Source organism: Pan paniscus, chromosome 15 (assembly GCF_029289425.2).
Source record: "Pan paniscus chromosome 15, NHGRI_mPanPan1-v2.0_pri, whole genome shotgun sequence".
NCBI classification, from domain to species: domain Eukaryota; kingdom Metazoa; phylum Chordata; class Mammalia; order Primates; family Hominidae; genus Pan; species Pan paniscus.
Window position 1 is genome coordinate 32046232 of NC_073264.2, and position 14910 is coordinate 32061141.

General features: G+C 36.9%; 1 protein-coding gene across 3 annotated transcripts in view; it reads left to right on the plus strand.

Moving 5' to 3' along the window:
* Positions 1-14654, plus strand: part of SCFD1 (sec1 family domain containing 1) — a 107005-nt gene extending 92351 nt beyond the window's left edge. For all 3 annotated transcript variants that reach the window (XM_003821215.5, XM_003821216.6, XM_008974699.4), the window contains 4 exons: positions 758-791; positions 1367-1432; positions 13640-13708; positions 14440-14654. In XM_003821215.5, the coding sequence (XP_003821263.1) occupies positions 758-791; positions 1367-1432; positions 13640-13708; positions 14440-14463 (193 nt within the window). In that variant the 3' untranslated portion in view covers positions 14464-14654. The remainder of the gene's footprint in view (positions 1-757; positions 792-1366; positions 1433-13639; positions 13709-14439) is intronic.
* Positions 14655-14910: the final 256 nt, after the last annotated feature.

Below are 14910 nucleotides of genomic sequence, written 5' to 3' on the forward strand. Positions count from 1 at the left end.
GGACTTGTAGCTTCTTCTGTGGAATATTCAGACAGGCCATAGAAATGAGGAAAAGATGATAGAACTGTCATCAGCCTCTGAACAATTAAGGAAAGTTATGATAGCCCTCTTTTCTCAGTTGATATTTTCAAAAATTACTTAGGGGAAAATCTAAGTTGTCCTTTTAAGTCATACTCTACAGCCTGTTTTAGCACTCAAATATGTAAGTCTAGACTCGCAAAAGCTTTGAAAAATGTCTTTATAATACTTTGGTGTCTAAGAGATCTTTAATAAATAAGCTACAGCAAAATTCAGATCCCTCCCTCCCTTCCCCGTTTGCTTCCTGAGTTGTTATTCTTCCCATAAATGTATTTATATAGTTTTTCCACAAATGTAGATACCCACAAACTATATATAATATTGAGTTTGGTAAAAATTTACCACATAAAATATATGCCTTATCCATTCACCACAAACCCAGACTTACGCTCCTCCTCATGGGAGTTGCTGCTCAGTCATCTAGAATTTTATTTTAAAGTAATAGGGTTGACCCATTTCCTTTTAGACTCTGAGATATCTCCCTTTTCTAGCTGCTTCTTATGAAACCCAATTCACTACCTGGCTCAGCAAAATTAAAGGACCCACCCCTCTAAGAAGGTGAAGGAGGTAGAATTGTAAATACTTACCTAATAGTGCATGTGTGTGTATTTCCCATACCTATTTTATTCATAATAAAAGCCATGGGTGAAATTTTCAGTACGGTTTTTCTTTATTACAGCTCAGTTCCCAGAAATAAAAATCCATTCCAAGAGGTAAGTTTCTTATAAAAATTCTCTGTTCCTAGAAAGGGAAGATGAAAGGTGACCAATCTTGAAGACTGTCTGTCCCAAACATGGCTTTATGATGATTAGTGTATGGTAATTTGGCCTAGCAATTATATTTTTCTAATTTATAAAGCTGCTTATATTTATAATATTTTAAGCTTAAAAATAACTGACAATTCACAGGAAATGAAGTATTTCAAATTGCAGTGAGAGTTTTACATGTGTGGAACCTTTTTCTGAAATTGGATTCCAAACATTTGTGAAGATACTATGACTGTTTTCATTTGAAATACAAAGAAGCTTCTCCGTAAAAAATACAGTAAATAACATATGTTGGAAATTATAGTTATTTTCCTCTAAATTGTTTCTGAAAAATCTCTTCTTCATACTACTCAAGAGACATTAGAAATTTATAAATTGACTTTTTAGAAACATTTCTTAATAATTAAAATAGCATCAGGGGCTTAGAATATGACTTTTGGCTAGCATTTTTTAACCTTAATTTTAGAATAGGTTTCAGACTAAAAACTGTGTGTTTTTTTTTTAATCTGTTTGCATTTTAGGCCATTGTTTTTGTGGTGGGAGGAGGCAACTACATTGAATATCAGAATCTTGTTGACTACATAAAGGTACATTTTATTTAGCCTTTTTATTCTGTTGTTAGATGGTTTCGTAGGTAGAACACTAGCATACTCTGATGGCTATCCTGATCCTTCTATACTTCTTTTCTAAAAGGTAGTTTTAAAATCATGCATATATGATTTTTAAATGTTTATTGTTTTCCTATTCCTGTCACATTCATTTCTGGCCTAAAATTGTACTTAATCTAGAAAACAATGTATCTTATTGATATAATGCACTTTGCAGCTACCTGTCTTAATATAACCTCAAATGCTTAGAGACCTCTTCCCAAAAAAAAAAAAACTCTCGTGGTGAAATGATTTACAAAACTCATTTATCCGAATAATATGCACTTTACTCCTATCCTATTAGCTTAAATCAGTGACATACTTCTAATAAACTTGGATTTTTTTGTTTTGTTTTTTTCAGCAAACAGGAGCTATAGAGGTAGCAAATGAAAGGGAGTGCAGGGAGTGGCAGACAGCTAAGCAAAAAGGAAGAAGGAAGGGGCATACTTTGAAGAGGAAAAACACTATTTAAAATTCAGGGGCAACAGAATTAGCTATTTTTAGGATGTCATTTTGTAATCTTCACTTATTCACTTAACGTTAAATAAAGATCATTCTTTATGTCCTTATGTCATGTATGGCCCTAATAATGGTAGAGGGTTATGGTACAATGAAGACAAAAACACACAGGCAGATGCCACAGAGCTCCAAAACAAATAACTACTCTTGGGAGTCTATCTGTTTCATAGGACACGCTTCATCTTTGCATCGTGAACCACCAAGATATATGTGAGATACCTTAGTTTCAGAAGAGCCGTGGTCTTGTACAAAGGTTTTTTATTTTTATTTTTTTAACTTTTAAGTTCAGGGGTACAAGTGCAGTTTTGCTACATAGGTAAACTCGTGTCACGGGGTTTGTTGTACAGATTATTTCATCACTCAGGTATTAAGCCTAGTAACCATTTGTTATTTTTCCTGATCCTCTCCCTCTTCCCACCCTCCACCAGGCCCCAGTCTGTGTTGTTCCCCTCTGATGTGTCCATGTGTTCTCATCATTTAGCTCCCGCTTATAAATGAGAACATGAAGTATTTGGTTTTGTGTTCCTGAGTTAGTTTGCTAATGATAATGGCCTGCAGCTCCATCCATGTCCCTGCAAAGAACATGATCTTATTCTTTTTTATGCCTGCATGGTATTCCATGGTATATATGTACCACATTTTCTTTGTCTAGTCTAACATCAGTGGACATTTAGGTTGATTCCATGTTTTTGCTATCGTGAACAGTGCTGCAAGTGAACATACCTGTGCATGCATCTTTATAATAGAATGATTTATATTATTTGGGGTATATACCCAGTAATGGGATTGCAGGGTTGAATGGTATTTCTGTCTAGGTCTTTGAGGAATCACCACACTGTTTTCCACAATGGCTGAACTAATTTATACTCCCATCAGTGTTCCAAAAAGGGATGTGTATAAGTGTTCCTTTTTCTCCAAAACCTCACCAGTATCTTAAAAAAAAAAAAAAAAAAAAAAAAAAAAGGCTGACTGGTGTAAGATGGTATCTCATTGTGGTTTCGATTTGCATTTCTCTAATGATCAGTGATGTTGAGCTTTTTTTCATAAGATTTTTGGCCACATGTATGTCTTCTTTTGAAAATGTTCATGTCCTTTGCCCACTTTTTTATGGGTTTTTTTTTTTTTTTTTGAGACAGTCTTACTCCATCGCCCAGGTTGGAGTGCAGTGGTGCCATCTCGGCTCACAGCGACGTCTGCCTCCCAGATTCAAGCGATTCTCCTGCCTCAGCCTCTCAAGTAGCTGAGATTACAGGCGCACCCTTCCACAACCAGCTAATTTTTGTATTTTTAGTAGACACGGAGTTACACCATGTTGGCCAGATTGGTCTTGAACTCCTGACCTCAAGTGATCTGCCCACCTCAGCCTCCTAAAGTGCTGAGATTACAGGTGTGAGCCACCGTATCTGGGCTGGGGTAGTTTTTTCTTGTAAAGTTCCTTATAGATGCGGGATATTAGACCTTTGCTGGATGCATAGTTTGCACAAACTTTCTACCATCCTGTAGGTTTTCTGTTGATAATTTCTTTTGCTATGTAGAAGCTCTTTAGTTTGATCCCATTTGTCAATTTTTGCTTTTGTTGTAGTTACTTTTGGTATCTTTGTCATGAAATCTTTGCCCATTCCTATGTCCAGAATGATATTGCCTAGGTTGTCTTCCAGGGTTTTTATAGTTTTGGGTTTAACATTTAAGTCTTTAATCCATCTTGAGTTGATTTTTGTATGTGGTGTAAGGAAGAGGTCCGGTTTGAGTTTTCTGCATATGGCTAGCCAGTTATCCTAGCACCATTTATTGAATAGGGAGTCGTTTCTCCATTGCTTTTGTCAGGTTTGTCGAAGATCAGATGGTTGTAGGTATGCAGTCTTATTTCTTGGTTCTCTGTTCTGTTTGATTGGTCTGTAGGTCTGTTTTTGTACCAGTAGCATGCTGTTTTGGCTACTATATAGCCCTGTACTGTAGTTTGAAGTCTGGTAGCATGATGCCTCCAGCTTTGTTCTTTTTCCTTACGATTGCCCTGGCTATTTTGGCTCTTTTTTGATTCCATATGAATTTTAAAATAGTTTTCTCTAGTTCTGTGAAGAATGTCGTGGTAATTTAATAGGAATAGCATTGAATCTATCAATTGCTTTGGGCAGTATGGCCATTTTAATGATATTTCTTCTTCCTATCCATGAGCATGGAATGTTTTTCCATTTGTTTGTGCCATCTCTGATTTATTTGAGCAGTGGTTTGTAGTTCTGCTTGTAGAGATCTTTCACCTCCCTAGTTAGCTGTATTCTTGGGTATTTTATTCTTTTTGTGGCAATTGTGAATGGGAGCTTCTTCCTGATTTGGCTCTCTGCTTGACTGTTACTGTTGTATAGGCATGCTAGTGATTTTTGCACATTGATTTTGTATCCTGAGACCTTGCTGAAGTTGTTTATCAGCTTAAGAAGCTTTTGGGCTGAGACTGTGTGGGCTTTTCTAAATATAGGATCATGTCATCTGCATACAGAGACAGTTTGACTTCCTGTCTTCCTATTTGGATATCTTTTTTCTTTCTCTTGCCTGATTGCCCTGGCCAGAACTTCCAATACTATGTTGAATAGCAGTGGTCAGAGAGGGCATCCTTGTCTTGTGCCAGTTTTCAAGTGGAAATGGTTAATACTCCTCTAGTTTCATAGCAAAAATTAAGTTGCTTGACCAGGCTCAAAAGCAGAAACCAAGGGAATATGACAGAAACCAGATGCAAACCGTCTCTATAAACGGTGCTGACAAGCTAGTACAAGTTGCCCCCTAGTCTTGACTCTAGCACAGGACTATATTCATCACTAGTTAGAACATTTCATTCAGGTTTGGCCAACAGTTAGCAACATGACTGGTTCCAGGTGTTCCCGGGGATAAACACATGGTTGCAATAGACACTTGGGCATTCCACACGCTCTTACCCTTGGTTAAGCTTTTTTAATCACTTGTCATCATTCTTCTTTTGGCATCTTTTACATTATATAACAGAAAAACAAGAAGATAAACACCAAAATACTAATCATTTGTAGTTATTGAAGTAGATTATAACTTTTAAAAAAATTGCAGTTTACCAGATAATCCAGTGAAAACTTGTTCTTAATCATGTACAAGCTTGACAGTTTTACCTCTTTCTACCACAGAAAGTTGAGTTTTGTGAAATTTTATAACAATTATTAATCTAGTTATTTCTCTGATAATCTAGTCTTTTACCAGAAGACCATCTTGTAGGGATTTTAATTCAGTTTCCTTATACATTTGCTCATTCATTTGGTCATAGGATGTGTTCATATGAACCTCACCAATGATACCATTTGCACCAAGTAGCAATTACATTATGATTTAGATTGCTTACTAAATGTTTTCTCATCTTTCTCAACAAAATCAGGTCTTGCTTATATACCAAAATGTTGTAATTGACTGAGGTACCATAAGTTTCCCATAAATTCATTCTTTTTGCTCGCTCTGCCAAAATACCAGGCCATTTTCCTTGCACTACCTTGGCTTTTAATTGAGGAGCGTACTTAATCCTTCTTGAGTCTGGGTACATGTGTCTTCCCATCTTTATGTAACTTCCCATCTTTATGTAACTGCTGAGTTTGTTTTATCATTTTTCCAGGCTGCTTGCCACCATTTCCCTTCCTCCTGAAATAACATTTCTTGTCAACAACCAGTAGGTCATTAAGTCGTCTTGCTCAGTATGTCTCTTTTCATTAAAGGCAAATCGGGCTTACCATAGGACTCATAGAACTGTGCCAGTGTTTCTGCCCAAATTGGTTTAACCACCAAATAAGTTGTTGCCATTGAGTTTTTATTGCTTGAATATAGTTTGAATATACCTTTTGGATCCAAAATCTTTCAGGAACCTTTTGAGAGATGGCGGGCGAGGGAAGACAAAAGTTTTCAGTTCCCTGAGACAGTGTCTTATGAGTAGTAATTATTCTCAGCAAAAGATCAGGGCTATAAGTGTGTAAGCCCACCTAGTTATCCTTTACTTGGTTTCAGTACTAAGAATTTTTTTAACCTTAGTGCCTTCCGCCCACAGAAACAAGGTACATAGGCATTAGAGCACATGTTACTATGTGTAGTTGGAAATGCAGCAGTTATTTTATGTCTGTGTTTCTGGACACCTTTCTTAACAAATCATAACTGTGTTTAATAGTTACGTGGTGGTCTGTGACTTCGTTGTTCAACAAAATCGTTTGTGTGCATTTCAGAGACAACGTGTCCTAATTTTGCCTCCCAAAAGTGGTTCTCTACAATAGATAAAACCAATGGGAGCCAAAAGGCAAGCATTAGAATTATTCTGTGTTTATCCTCAAGATGTTTATTATTAGCATCATCAAGATTCAGACAAAATTCTACAGATTAAATTATTAAATCTCCTGCAACCCATCTTAGACAGCTTCAAATAAAGGAGACAATTTCATCAGGTCTTATGGGCATCTGTAAATACAGCTAAGAGCATTCTCTTGCTCCCAGGCTCTTACGAGATACCAAAATAATGTTACCTTTCTCTTTTGCATTATTCACTTATTGGCTCCCTTTCTGAGAGTAAAGACTTTTCCTCCTTTCTCCTGTTGTTAGTTTTTTACCCAGACCTTGATCCTTGAGTTAGGAGACCATCAGATTCGGCAAGAGGACTTACCTGTGGAGCTGACAGCAATGTGAGACTGGCCAGTGCTTTTCCGCTTCGTCCATTCCCAGTCACATGATGTTGAGGTGGATAACTACAAGTTTATAGGACTGTCTTGTCCACATGTGAGGAAAGATGAAAAAAAAAACATTAATTCCAAGCTTAGGTGAAAATAAAAACAGTCCATTCCATCATTCCTCAGACAGTTATATTTAGAGGTATTATCTTCATGTCATGTTTGCAACTGATCCTTCTTCCTGAGCTTGTAAATGTAATCCATATCCATGTTCTACATGATCAGTCAGAGAAAAAGAAAAATGTTCAGAAATATGGAGGAAATTGTTATCAGTTCCTGTGTTATTACTCCACCCCTCCCTTATTTTTCCTGAAGTATCTCTATAATCTGTTTAGTGTTGAGTCCCCCTTTAATTTCATGCCTTTTATGTTTTGACACACATTCCATCATGCAACTCTGTCTCTCATTACCACTTTGAAAAGTGTTTCAAACATTTGCTCCAATACTTTGTGTTTGGTGAGGTATATAAGTTAGTCTGTGGTAGATAATGGTTGTTAGCACATTGTTGAACTGCACCTGCAGTAAAGTGAGTTTCTTTATCAAATGATATATAAGTAGGAGGTCTAAATTGAAATTGTTTCTGCTGCGGCCTCTAATAATGTTAAAGGTGATTCCTGCAGCTACCAGGTATACACATCCAAATGAGTGTGTATTCTAGACAAGACCTGTTGCTGTCCACATGGAACCATAGATAATGGCCACCATAATTCTGTGTGAATGTATGTTTTCACTTCTTTTAGGTATATACCTAAGAGTGGAATTGTTGCGTCACTTAGTAACTGTAATCATTTGAAGAACTACAGACTGTTTTCCAAAGCAGCTGCACCATTTTACATTCCCCCCAGCAGTGCATGAGGGTTCTCACTTCTCCACTTCATTACTAACACTTGCTTTGTTATCTATATTTTCCTGATGACTTACGAAGTCAAGAATCTTTTCACATGTGTATTGGCCATTTGTATATCTTTGGAGAAATGTCTGTTTAGATCCTTTGTCCTTTTTTTTTTTTTTTTTTTTTTGAGACGGAGTCTCGTTCTGTCACCCAGGCTGGAGTGCAGTGGCGCAATTTTGGCTCACTGCAGCCTCTGCCTCCAGGGTTCAAGCGATTCTCCTGCCTCAGCCTCCCAAGTAACTGGGATTACAGGCGCACACCACCATCATCCACCTTGGCCTCCCAGAGTATTGGGATTACAGGCTTGAACCACCATGCCTGGCCCCTTTGTCCATTTGTCCATTTTTAATTGGGTTATTTTGCCTTTTTATGATTGAGTTGTAAGAATTCTTTATGTAATATTGATACAAATCCTGTATCAGATACATGATTTCCAGATTTTTTTCCCCCATTCTCTGGGTTGTCTTTTCTCTTTTTGTGATGGTGTCTTTTAAAGTGCAAAAGTTTATTTCGGCGAAGTCCAGTGTATCTCTTTTTTTCTTTTGTTGCCTGGGCTTTTTGTGGCATATCTAAGAATCCTTTGCCAAATCTAAGGTCATAAAGATTTGACCCTGAGTTTTCCTCTAAGAATTGTATAATTTTTAAATATGGTATGAAGATCCAGTTTCATCTTTTTGCATATCCAGTTGTTCCACTGCCATCTGTTGAAAAGACTATTCTTTCCCCCATGTAATGGTTTTTTGGCAACCTTGTTGAAAATCACTTGATGTGTATGGGTTTATTTCTGAACTCTTAATTCCATTATTTGGATCTATAGGTCTTTTCTTGCACCAGTATTACACTGTGTTGATCATCATGGCTTCCTTAGTATGTTTTTGAAATCAGGACACATGTGAGTCCTACTTTATTGTTTAGGCTTTTCTGGGTCTTTTGCAATTTTATATGAATTTTAGAATTTGCGAATGTCTACAAAGACTGTGTTAAATCTCTGGATCAGTTTCGGGAGTATTTTCATCTTAATGTTAATTAAGACTTCTGGTCAATGAATAGGGGATGTTTTCCTTTTATATCTTTAATTTCTTTCAATAATATTTTGTAGTCTTCAGAGTATATTTTTATGCTGTTACGAAAGGCATTTTTTTTTTTTAATTTAAGTTCTAGGGTGCATGTGCACAACGTGCAGGTTTGTTACATGTGTATAAATGTGCCATGTTGGTGTGCTGCACCCATTAACTTGTCATTTACATTAGGTATATCTCCTAATGCTTTCCCTCCCCGCTTCCCTTACCCCACTACAGGTCCCGGTGTGTGATGTTCCCCTTCCTGTGTCCAAGTGTTCTCATTGTTCATTTCCCACCTATGAGTGAGAACATGCAGTGTTTGGTTTTTTGTTCTTGCTATAGTTTGTTGGGAATGATGGTTTCCAGCTTCATCTATGTCCCTACAAATGACATGAACTCATCCTTTTTTATGGCTGCATAGTATTCCATGGTGTATATGTGCCACATTTTCTTAATCCAGTCTATCATTGATGGACATTTGGGTTAGTTCCAAGTCTTTGCTATTGTGAATAGTGCCGCAATAAACATACCTGTGCATGTGTCTTTATAGCAGCATGATTTATAATCCTTTGGGTATATACCCAGTAATGGGATGGCTGGGTCAAATGGTATTTCTAGTTGTAGATCCTTGAGGAATCGCCACACTGTCTTCCCCAATGGTTGAACTAGTTTACAGTCCCACCAACAGTGTAAAAGTGTTCCTATTTCTCCACATCCTCTCCAGCACCTCTTGTTTCCTGACTTTTTAATGATTGCCATTCTAACTGGTGTGAGATGGTATCTGATTGTGGTTTTGATTTGCATTTCTCTGATGGCCAGTGATGATGAGCACTTTTTCATGTGTCTGTTGGCTGCATAAATGTCTTCTTTTTAGAAGTATCTGTTCATATCCTTTGCCCACTTTTTGATGGGGTTGTTTTTTTCTTGTAAAGTTGAGTTCTTTGTAGATTCTGGATATTAGCCCTTTGTCAGATGAGTAGATTGCAAAAATTTTCTCCCATTCTGTAGGTTGCCTGTTCACTCTGATGGTAGTTTCTTTTGCTGTGCAGAAGCTCCTTAGTTTAGTTAGATCCCATTTGTCAATTTTGGCTTTTGTTGCCATTGCTTTTGGTGTTTTAGACATGAAGTCATTGCCCATGCCTATGTCCTGAATGGTATTGCCTAGGTTTTTTTCTAGGGTTTTTATGGTTTTAGGTCTAATATTTAAGTCTTTAATCCATCTTGAATTAATTTTTGCATAAGGTGTAAGGAAGGGATCCAGTTTCAGCTTTCCACATATGGCTAGCCAGTTTTCCCAGCATCATTTATTAAATAGGGAACCCATTCCCCATTTCTTGTTTTTGTCAGGTTTGTCAAAGATCAGATGGTTGTAGATGTGTGGTATTATTTCTGAGGGCTCTGTTCTGTTCCATTGATCTATATCTCTGTTTTGGTACCAGTACCATGCTGTTTTGGTTACTGTAGCCTTGTAGTATAGTTTGAAGTCAGGTAGTGTGATGCCTCCAGCTTTGTTCTTTTTGCTTAGGATTGACTTGGCAATGCGGGCTCTTTTTTGGTTCCATATGAACTTGAAAGTAGTTTTTTCCAATTCTGTGAAGAAAGTCATTGGTAGCTTGATGGGGATGGCATTGAATCTATAAATTACCTTGGGCAGTATGGCCATTTTCAAGATATTGATTCTTCCTATCCATGGGCATGGAATGTTCTTCCATTTGTTTGTGTCCTCTTTTATTTCGTTGAGCAGTGGTTTGTAGTTCTCCTTGAAGAGGCCCTTCACATCCCTTGTAAGTTGGATTCCTAGGTATTTTATTCTCTTTGAAGCAGTTGTGAATGGGAGTTCACTCATGATTTGGCTCTCTGTTTGTCTATTATTGATGTATGGGAATGCTTGTGATTTTTGCACATTGATTTTGTATCCTGAGACTTTGCTGAAGTTGCTTATCTGCTTAAGGAGATTTTGGGCTGAGATAATGGGGTTTTCTAGATATACAATCATGTCATCTGCAAACAGGGACAATTTGACTTCCTCTTTTCCTAATTGAATACCCTTTATTTCTTTCTCCTGCCTGATTGCCCTGGCCAGAACTTCCAACACTATGTTGAATAGGAGAGGTGAGAGAGGGCATCCTGTCTTGTGCCAGTTTTCAAAGGGAATGCTTCCAGTTTTTGCCCATTCAGTATGATATTGGCTGTGGGTTTGTCATAAGTAGCTCTTATTATTTTGAGATACATCCCATCAATACCTAATTCATTGAGAGTTTTTAGCATGAAGGGCTGTTGAATTTTGTCAAAGACGAAAGGCATTTTCTTAAGTTCATTTTTGGATTCCTCATTCCAAGTGCGTAAAAATCCAACCGATTTTTATATGTTGATCTTACGTTTCACAGCCTTGCTGAGTTTATTAGTTCTAATTGTTTTTAATGGATTTTTAGAAGTTTCTATATACAAGATCATGTTATCTATAAATAGAGATAGTTTTGCTTCTTTTCTATCTTCTGCAACTGCCCTGGCTAGAACCTTCAATACATTGTTGAGTAGAAGAGGCAAGAGCAGACATCCTTGTCTTCTTTCTCATCATACGGGCAAAGCATCTAGTCTTTGACCATTATATATTTTATTATATTATTCATAGATGCCCTTTAGATCCATTAAATTTGTAGTAGCTACTAAGCCCCCCAGTTTATTGTCCTGAGAGGATTTTTAAATCCCTTTTAGTTTTTTTGTCCTGAATAATCCTAATCTTTTCCCTACCATTCAGCCCTATTAAGAAGGAACTGAGCTAGGTCTATGACAGCCTTCCTCACATCATTAGAAACCTGTGTCAGTACAGTCTCGTAGTATGAAACTAAACATGCGACTATGCCTACATGAGACTTGCAATACAGAATTAACTAACATGGCCCTTGGTTTATACTAGTCCACAACATAAGGGGCAAGTGCCAGAAAATACTGTTGTAATTCTGATTTATTTAGTAATGTTGTTAATCTAACTCACAATGTAAATGCTATTTGGTATAACTTTGGTATAATTGGTAAAAAATAATTTGACTGATTTTATCAAAACATTTGATAATACTAATACTGATGAATTGGGAACTTGACTTAAAACCACAAGGTATTCTCTTGATGGAAGGTGATTGGTTAGAGAAAGAACTACATTGAGTTAATTTTACATTGAATCAATATACTGGTACATTTTATAAAGTTCGATTTTTTTTTTCTTTTTTTTTTTTTTGAGACAGAGTCTCGTTCTCTCACCCAGGCTGGAGTGCAGTGGCGCAGTCTTGGCTCACTGCAACCTCTGCCTCCCGAGTTCAATCAGTTCTCCTGCCTTAGCCTCCTGGGTAGCTGGGATTACAGGCACGCGCCACCACACCTGGCTAATTTTTGTATTTTTAGTAGAGACGGGGTTTCACCATGCTGGCCAGGCTGGTCTCGAACTCCTGACCTTGTGATCCACTTGCCTCGGCCTCCCAAAGTGCTGAGATTACAGGCATGAGCCACCGCGCCCAGCCCATAAAGTTCAATTTTTAACTGACAGAGTAAGTAAAGGGGTCATCAAGCTTGTACAAGATTAAGAACAAGTTTGCACTGGAATGTTTGGTAAACTACAGTGTTTCTTTAAAATAAACGATTAGAAAAGAATGATGATGAGTAATTTGGTTAAGAAAGCTTGGTCCAGGGTGGGGACTGTACAAGTCAGGATTAATCTCAGCTGGGCTACTGTACCCCTGTGCTTATCTCCAAGAATACCAGGATCCATAGTGCTGATGTTTAGCCAAACCTGAATGAAGTATTAACTAGTGATGAATTCTGGGCCTGGGCTAGAGACTACGATAAACCAGGGGGCAACCTTGGGCTGGCTTGCCAGCATTGTTTAATAGAAAATGTAAAGATTGATTTTACATTTTTCACCTGGTTTCTGTCATGTTCCCTTGGTTTCTGCAGTTGAGCCTGGTCATGCTGGTCATGCAGCCCAATTTTGCCTAACTGACCAGAGAGGCATAAAAGACCTCTCCTTGAACAAGAATCAGGTTCTCCTGGGAGCTATGCCTAGAAGTTCTGGACCCCTCTAATGTTTCCCTGTGCCTGCTTTCTCCTTGCATACTGTGACCTCTACCTTTAATTAATGGCTATTAGCCACAAGAATCCCAATTATATGATCCATATACCATCTCATTTTGAAAAAAATATGAGTTGTGGCTTTTGTTTTATTTATTCTCAGAGATGGCCATCTAGGACATGTATTCAGCCAACAATATTTGCTCAGCTTATACATCACAGAGTTGTGTTACAAAGCCATCATTCCTCTGTTCTTTGATGAATCCTCAACTTACTTTATTCTAGAATAAACTTTTTTATATTACAAAAGAAATCTCATGAATTTACCTTCAGGTTCACAATCCATACAAGAAATTAGCAAATCGCTAATAGAGAAGTTTTGGCTGTTGGTTCCAACATTGTAACTATGACTTTTATTCCTGATTTTGACAATGTGGAATGAGATGTATTAACTTATAAATACTGTGTTGCTCAAGTGAGACTAAAAGCACAATCCATGCCACCTGCACCATAGCCCACTTTCAGCATAAAGAAACTCGAATGTATTCTTCAAGTAGTACACATCCTACATTGGAAGAATGTTGTTCTAAGATTTTATAGATAACTGTTGCTCCTGTGAAATTTGACAGTGAGATTCCTTCTATTTTTAGTGTAATAGGAAATGGCACCAATAGTATGCCATAGTATATATTTTGGGGGACAAAAATACTATGCTCATTTCACCACTTTATTCCTCTTTATTTCATGCAATTTTAGGTAGATGTGTATACTAAAATCCAACACTATCCCAAAGAAAGACTGTTAAGAATAACAAAAAAACTAGCATATTAATCTCTTTTCTTGGGAATATTGAATATATTTCTTGTTACTTGTATCTAAGTTCTGACTCTGATTTTTACAGGGGAAACAAGGCAAACACATTTTATATGGCTGCAGTGAGCTTTTTAATGCTACACAGTTCATAAAACAGGTAAAGTATACATTTGTTGTTTGTTTCTGTTAACATACCCCTAGTTGCTATTGGTATTTTTCAAAAGAGAGAAAGAAAACCACTTACTCACCTGAACCAGCTGAAACCAAAGCCATCCAGCTATACCAAGATAAGGTGTTTTCATGGACGACTAAGAAAACCTTGATAAGTAATAATGTTTCCAGTAGGAGTTTGCCCATCCTTCCAGAACTGAAAGCCTTTTCTTTGGCTTTTAATGATCCTTTAGAAATACAAAAATATATGAGAACTGTCAGTAGTGTGTCACTCATGACATTTCTCTTTATATTGTCACAAAGTTAGCACTAATTTTTTTAATTCCCAGGGTTTTTCTTTTCCATCAATTGAACGTTACCTAATAATGTTTACATTTCTTTACTATGACGATGTTTATTGCAATTCCATTTTCTTTTCTTTTTCTTGGTAGAGACAGTCTCTCACTATGTTGCCAAGGCTGGTCTCAAACTCCTGGCCTCAAGTGATCCTCCCATCTCAGCCTCCCAAATAGCTAGGATTACAGGCATGAGCCACCATGACCAGCCTTCAGTTTTGTTTAACATTTGAGTTAGTGGTGAACATTAAGATTTATTATTCTAGGAATGCAGTGAATAAAATAGGAAGTGTAATTTATTAAGGGGTTTACAAATATGTTTGAATGTTTCTTTTATGATCTTTTTTAAAAGTTTTATGTATGATTTTGTGTTTTGTTTTAGTTGTCACAACTTGGACAAAAGTAACACAGAAGAACCTTACTATGATAATCTACTTGGAATGTGGATAAATGTAAAAAGAAAGAAGAAAAGTTAGAAGAGCAATATGTTTCCTTCTCTGTAACAGTGTCCTAACAGTGAAAATCAGAGTTATTTGTTAATTTTTAAGGAAATTATATAGTTAATATGTATTGATTAAAAACATTTCAGAAATAAAATGTCAACATTGTTCATTTCCTCTGATAAATCAGAAAGTACTAGTATAATAACTAATAGGTTAGATTGAAGCTGGTGACATTTTAAGGTTATCATATTCAAATTTTATTTGATTGGTTCATGAGTCCCCTACTTGTATGCATTTTAATTATACAACTACTTTCTCATAGTTTGTTGGGTATCCATGTTGCCTATAGATTTTAGATGGAGATCTTAAGCCACTTTAAGTTCTCTCCTTCTGGCACACCTATGTATATT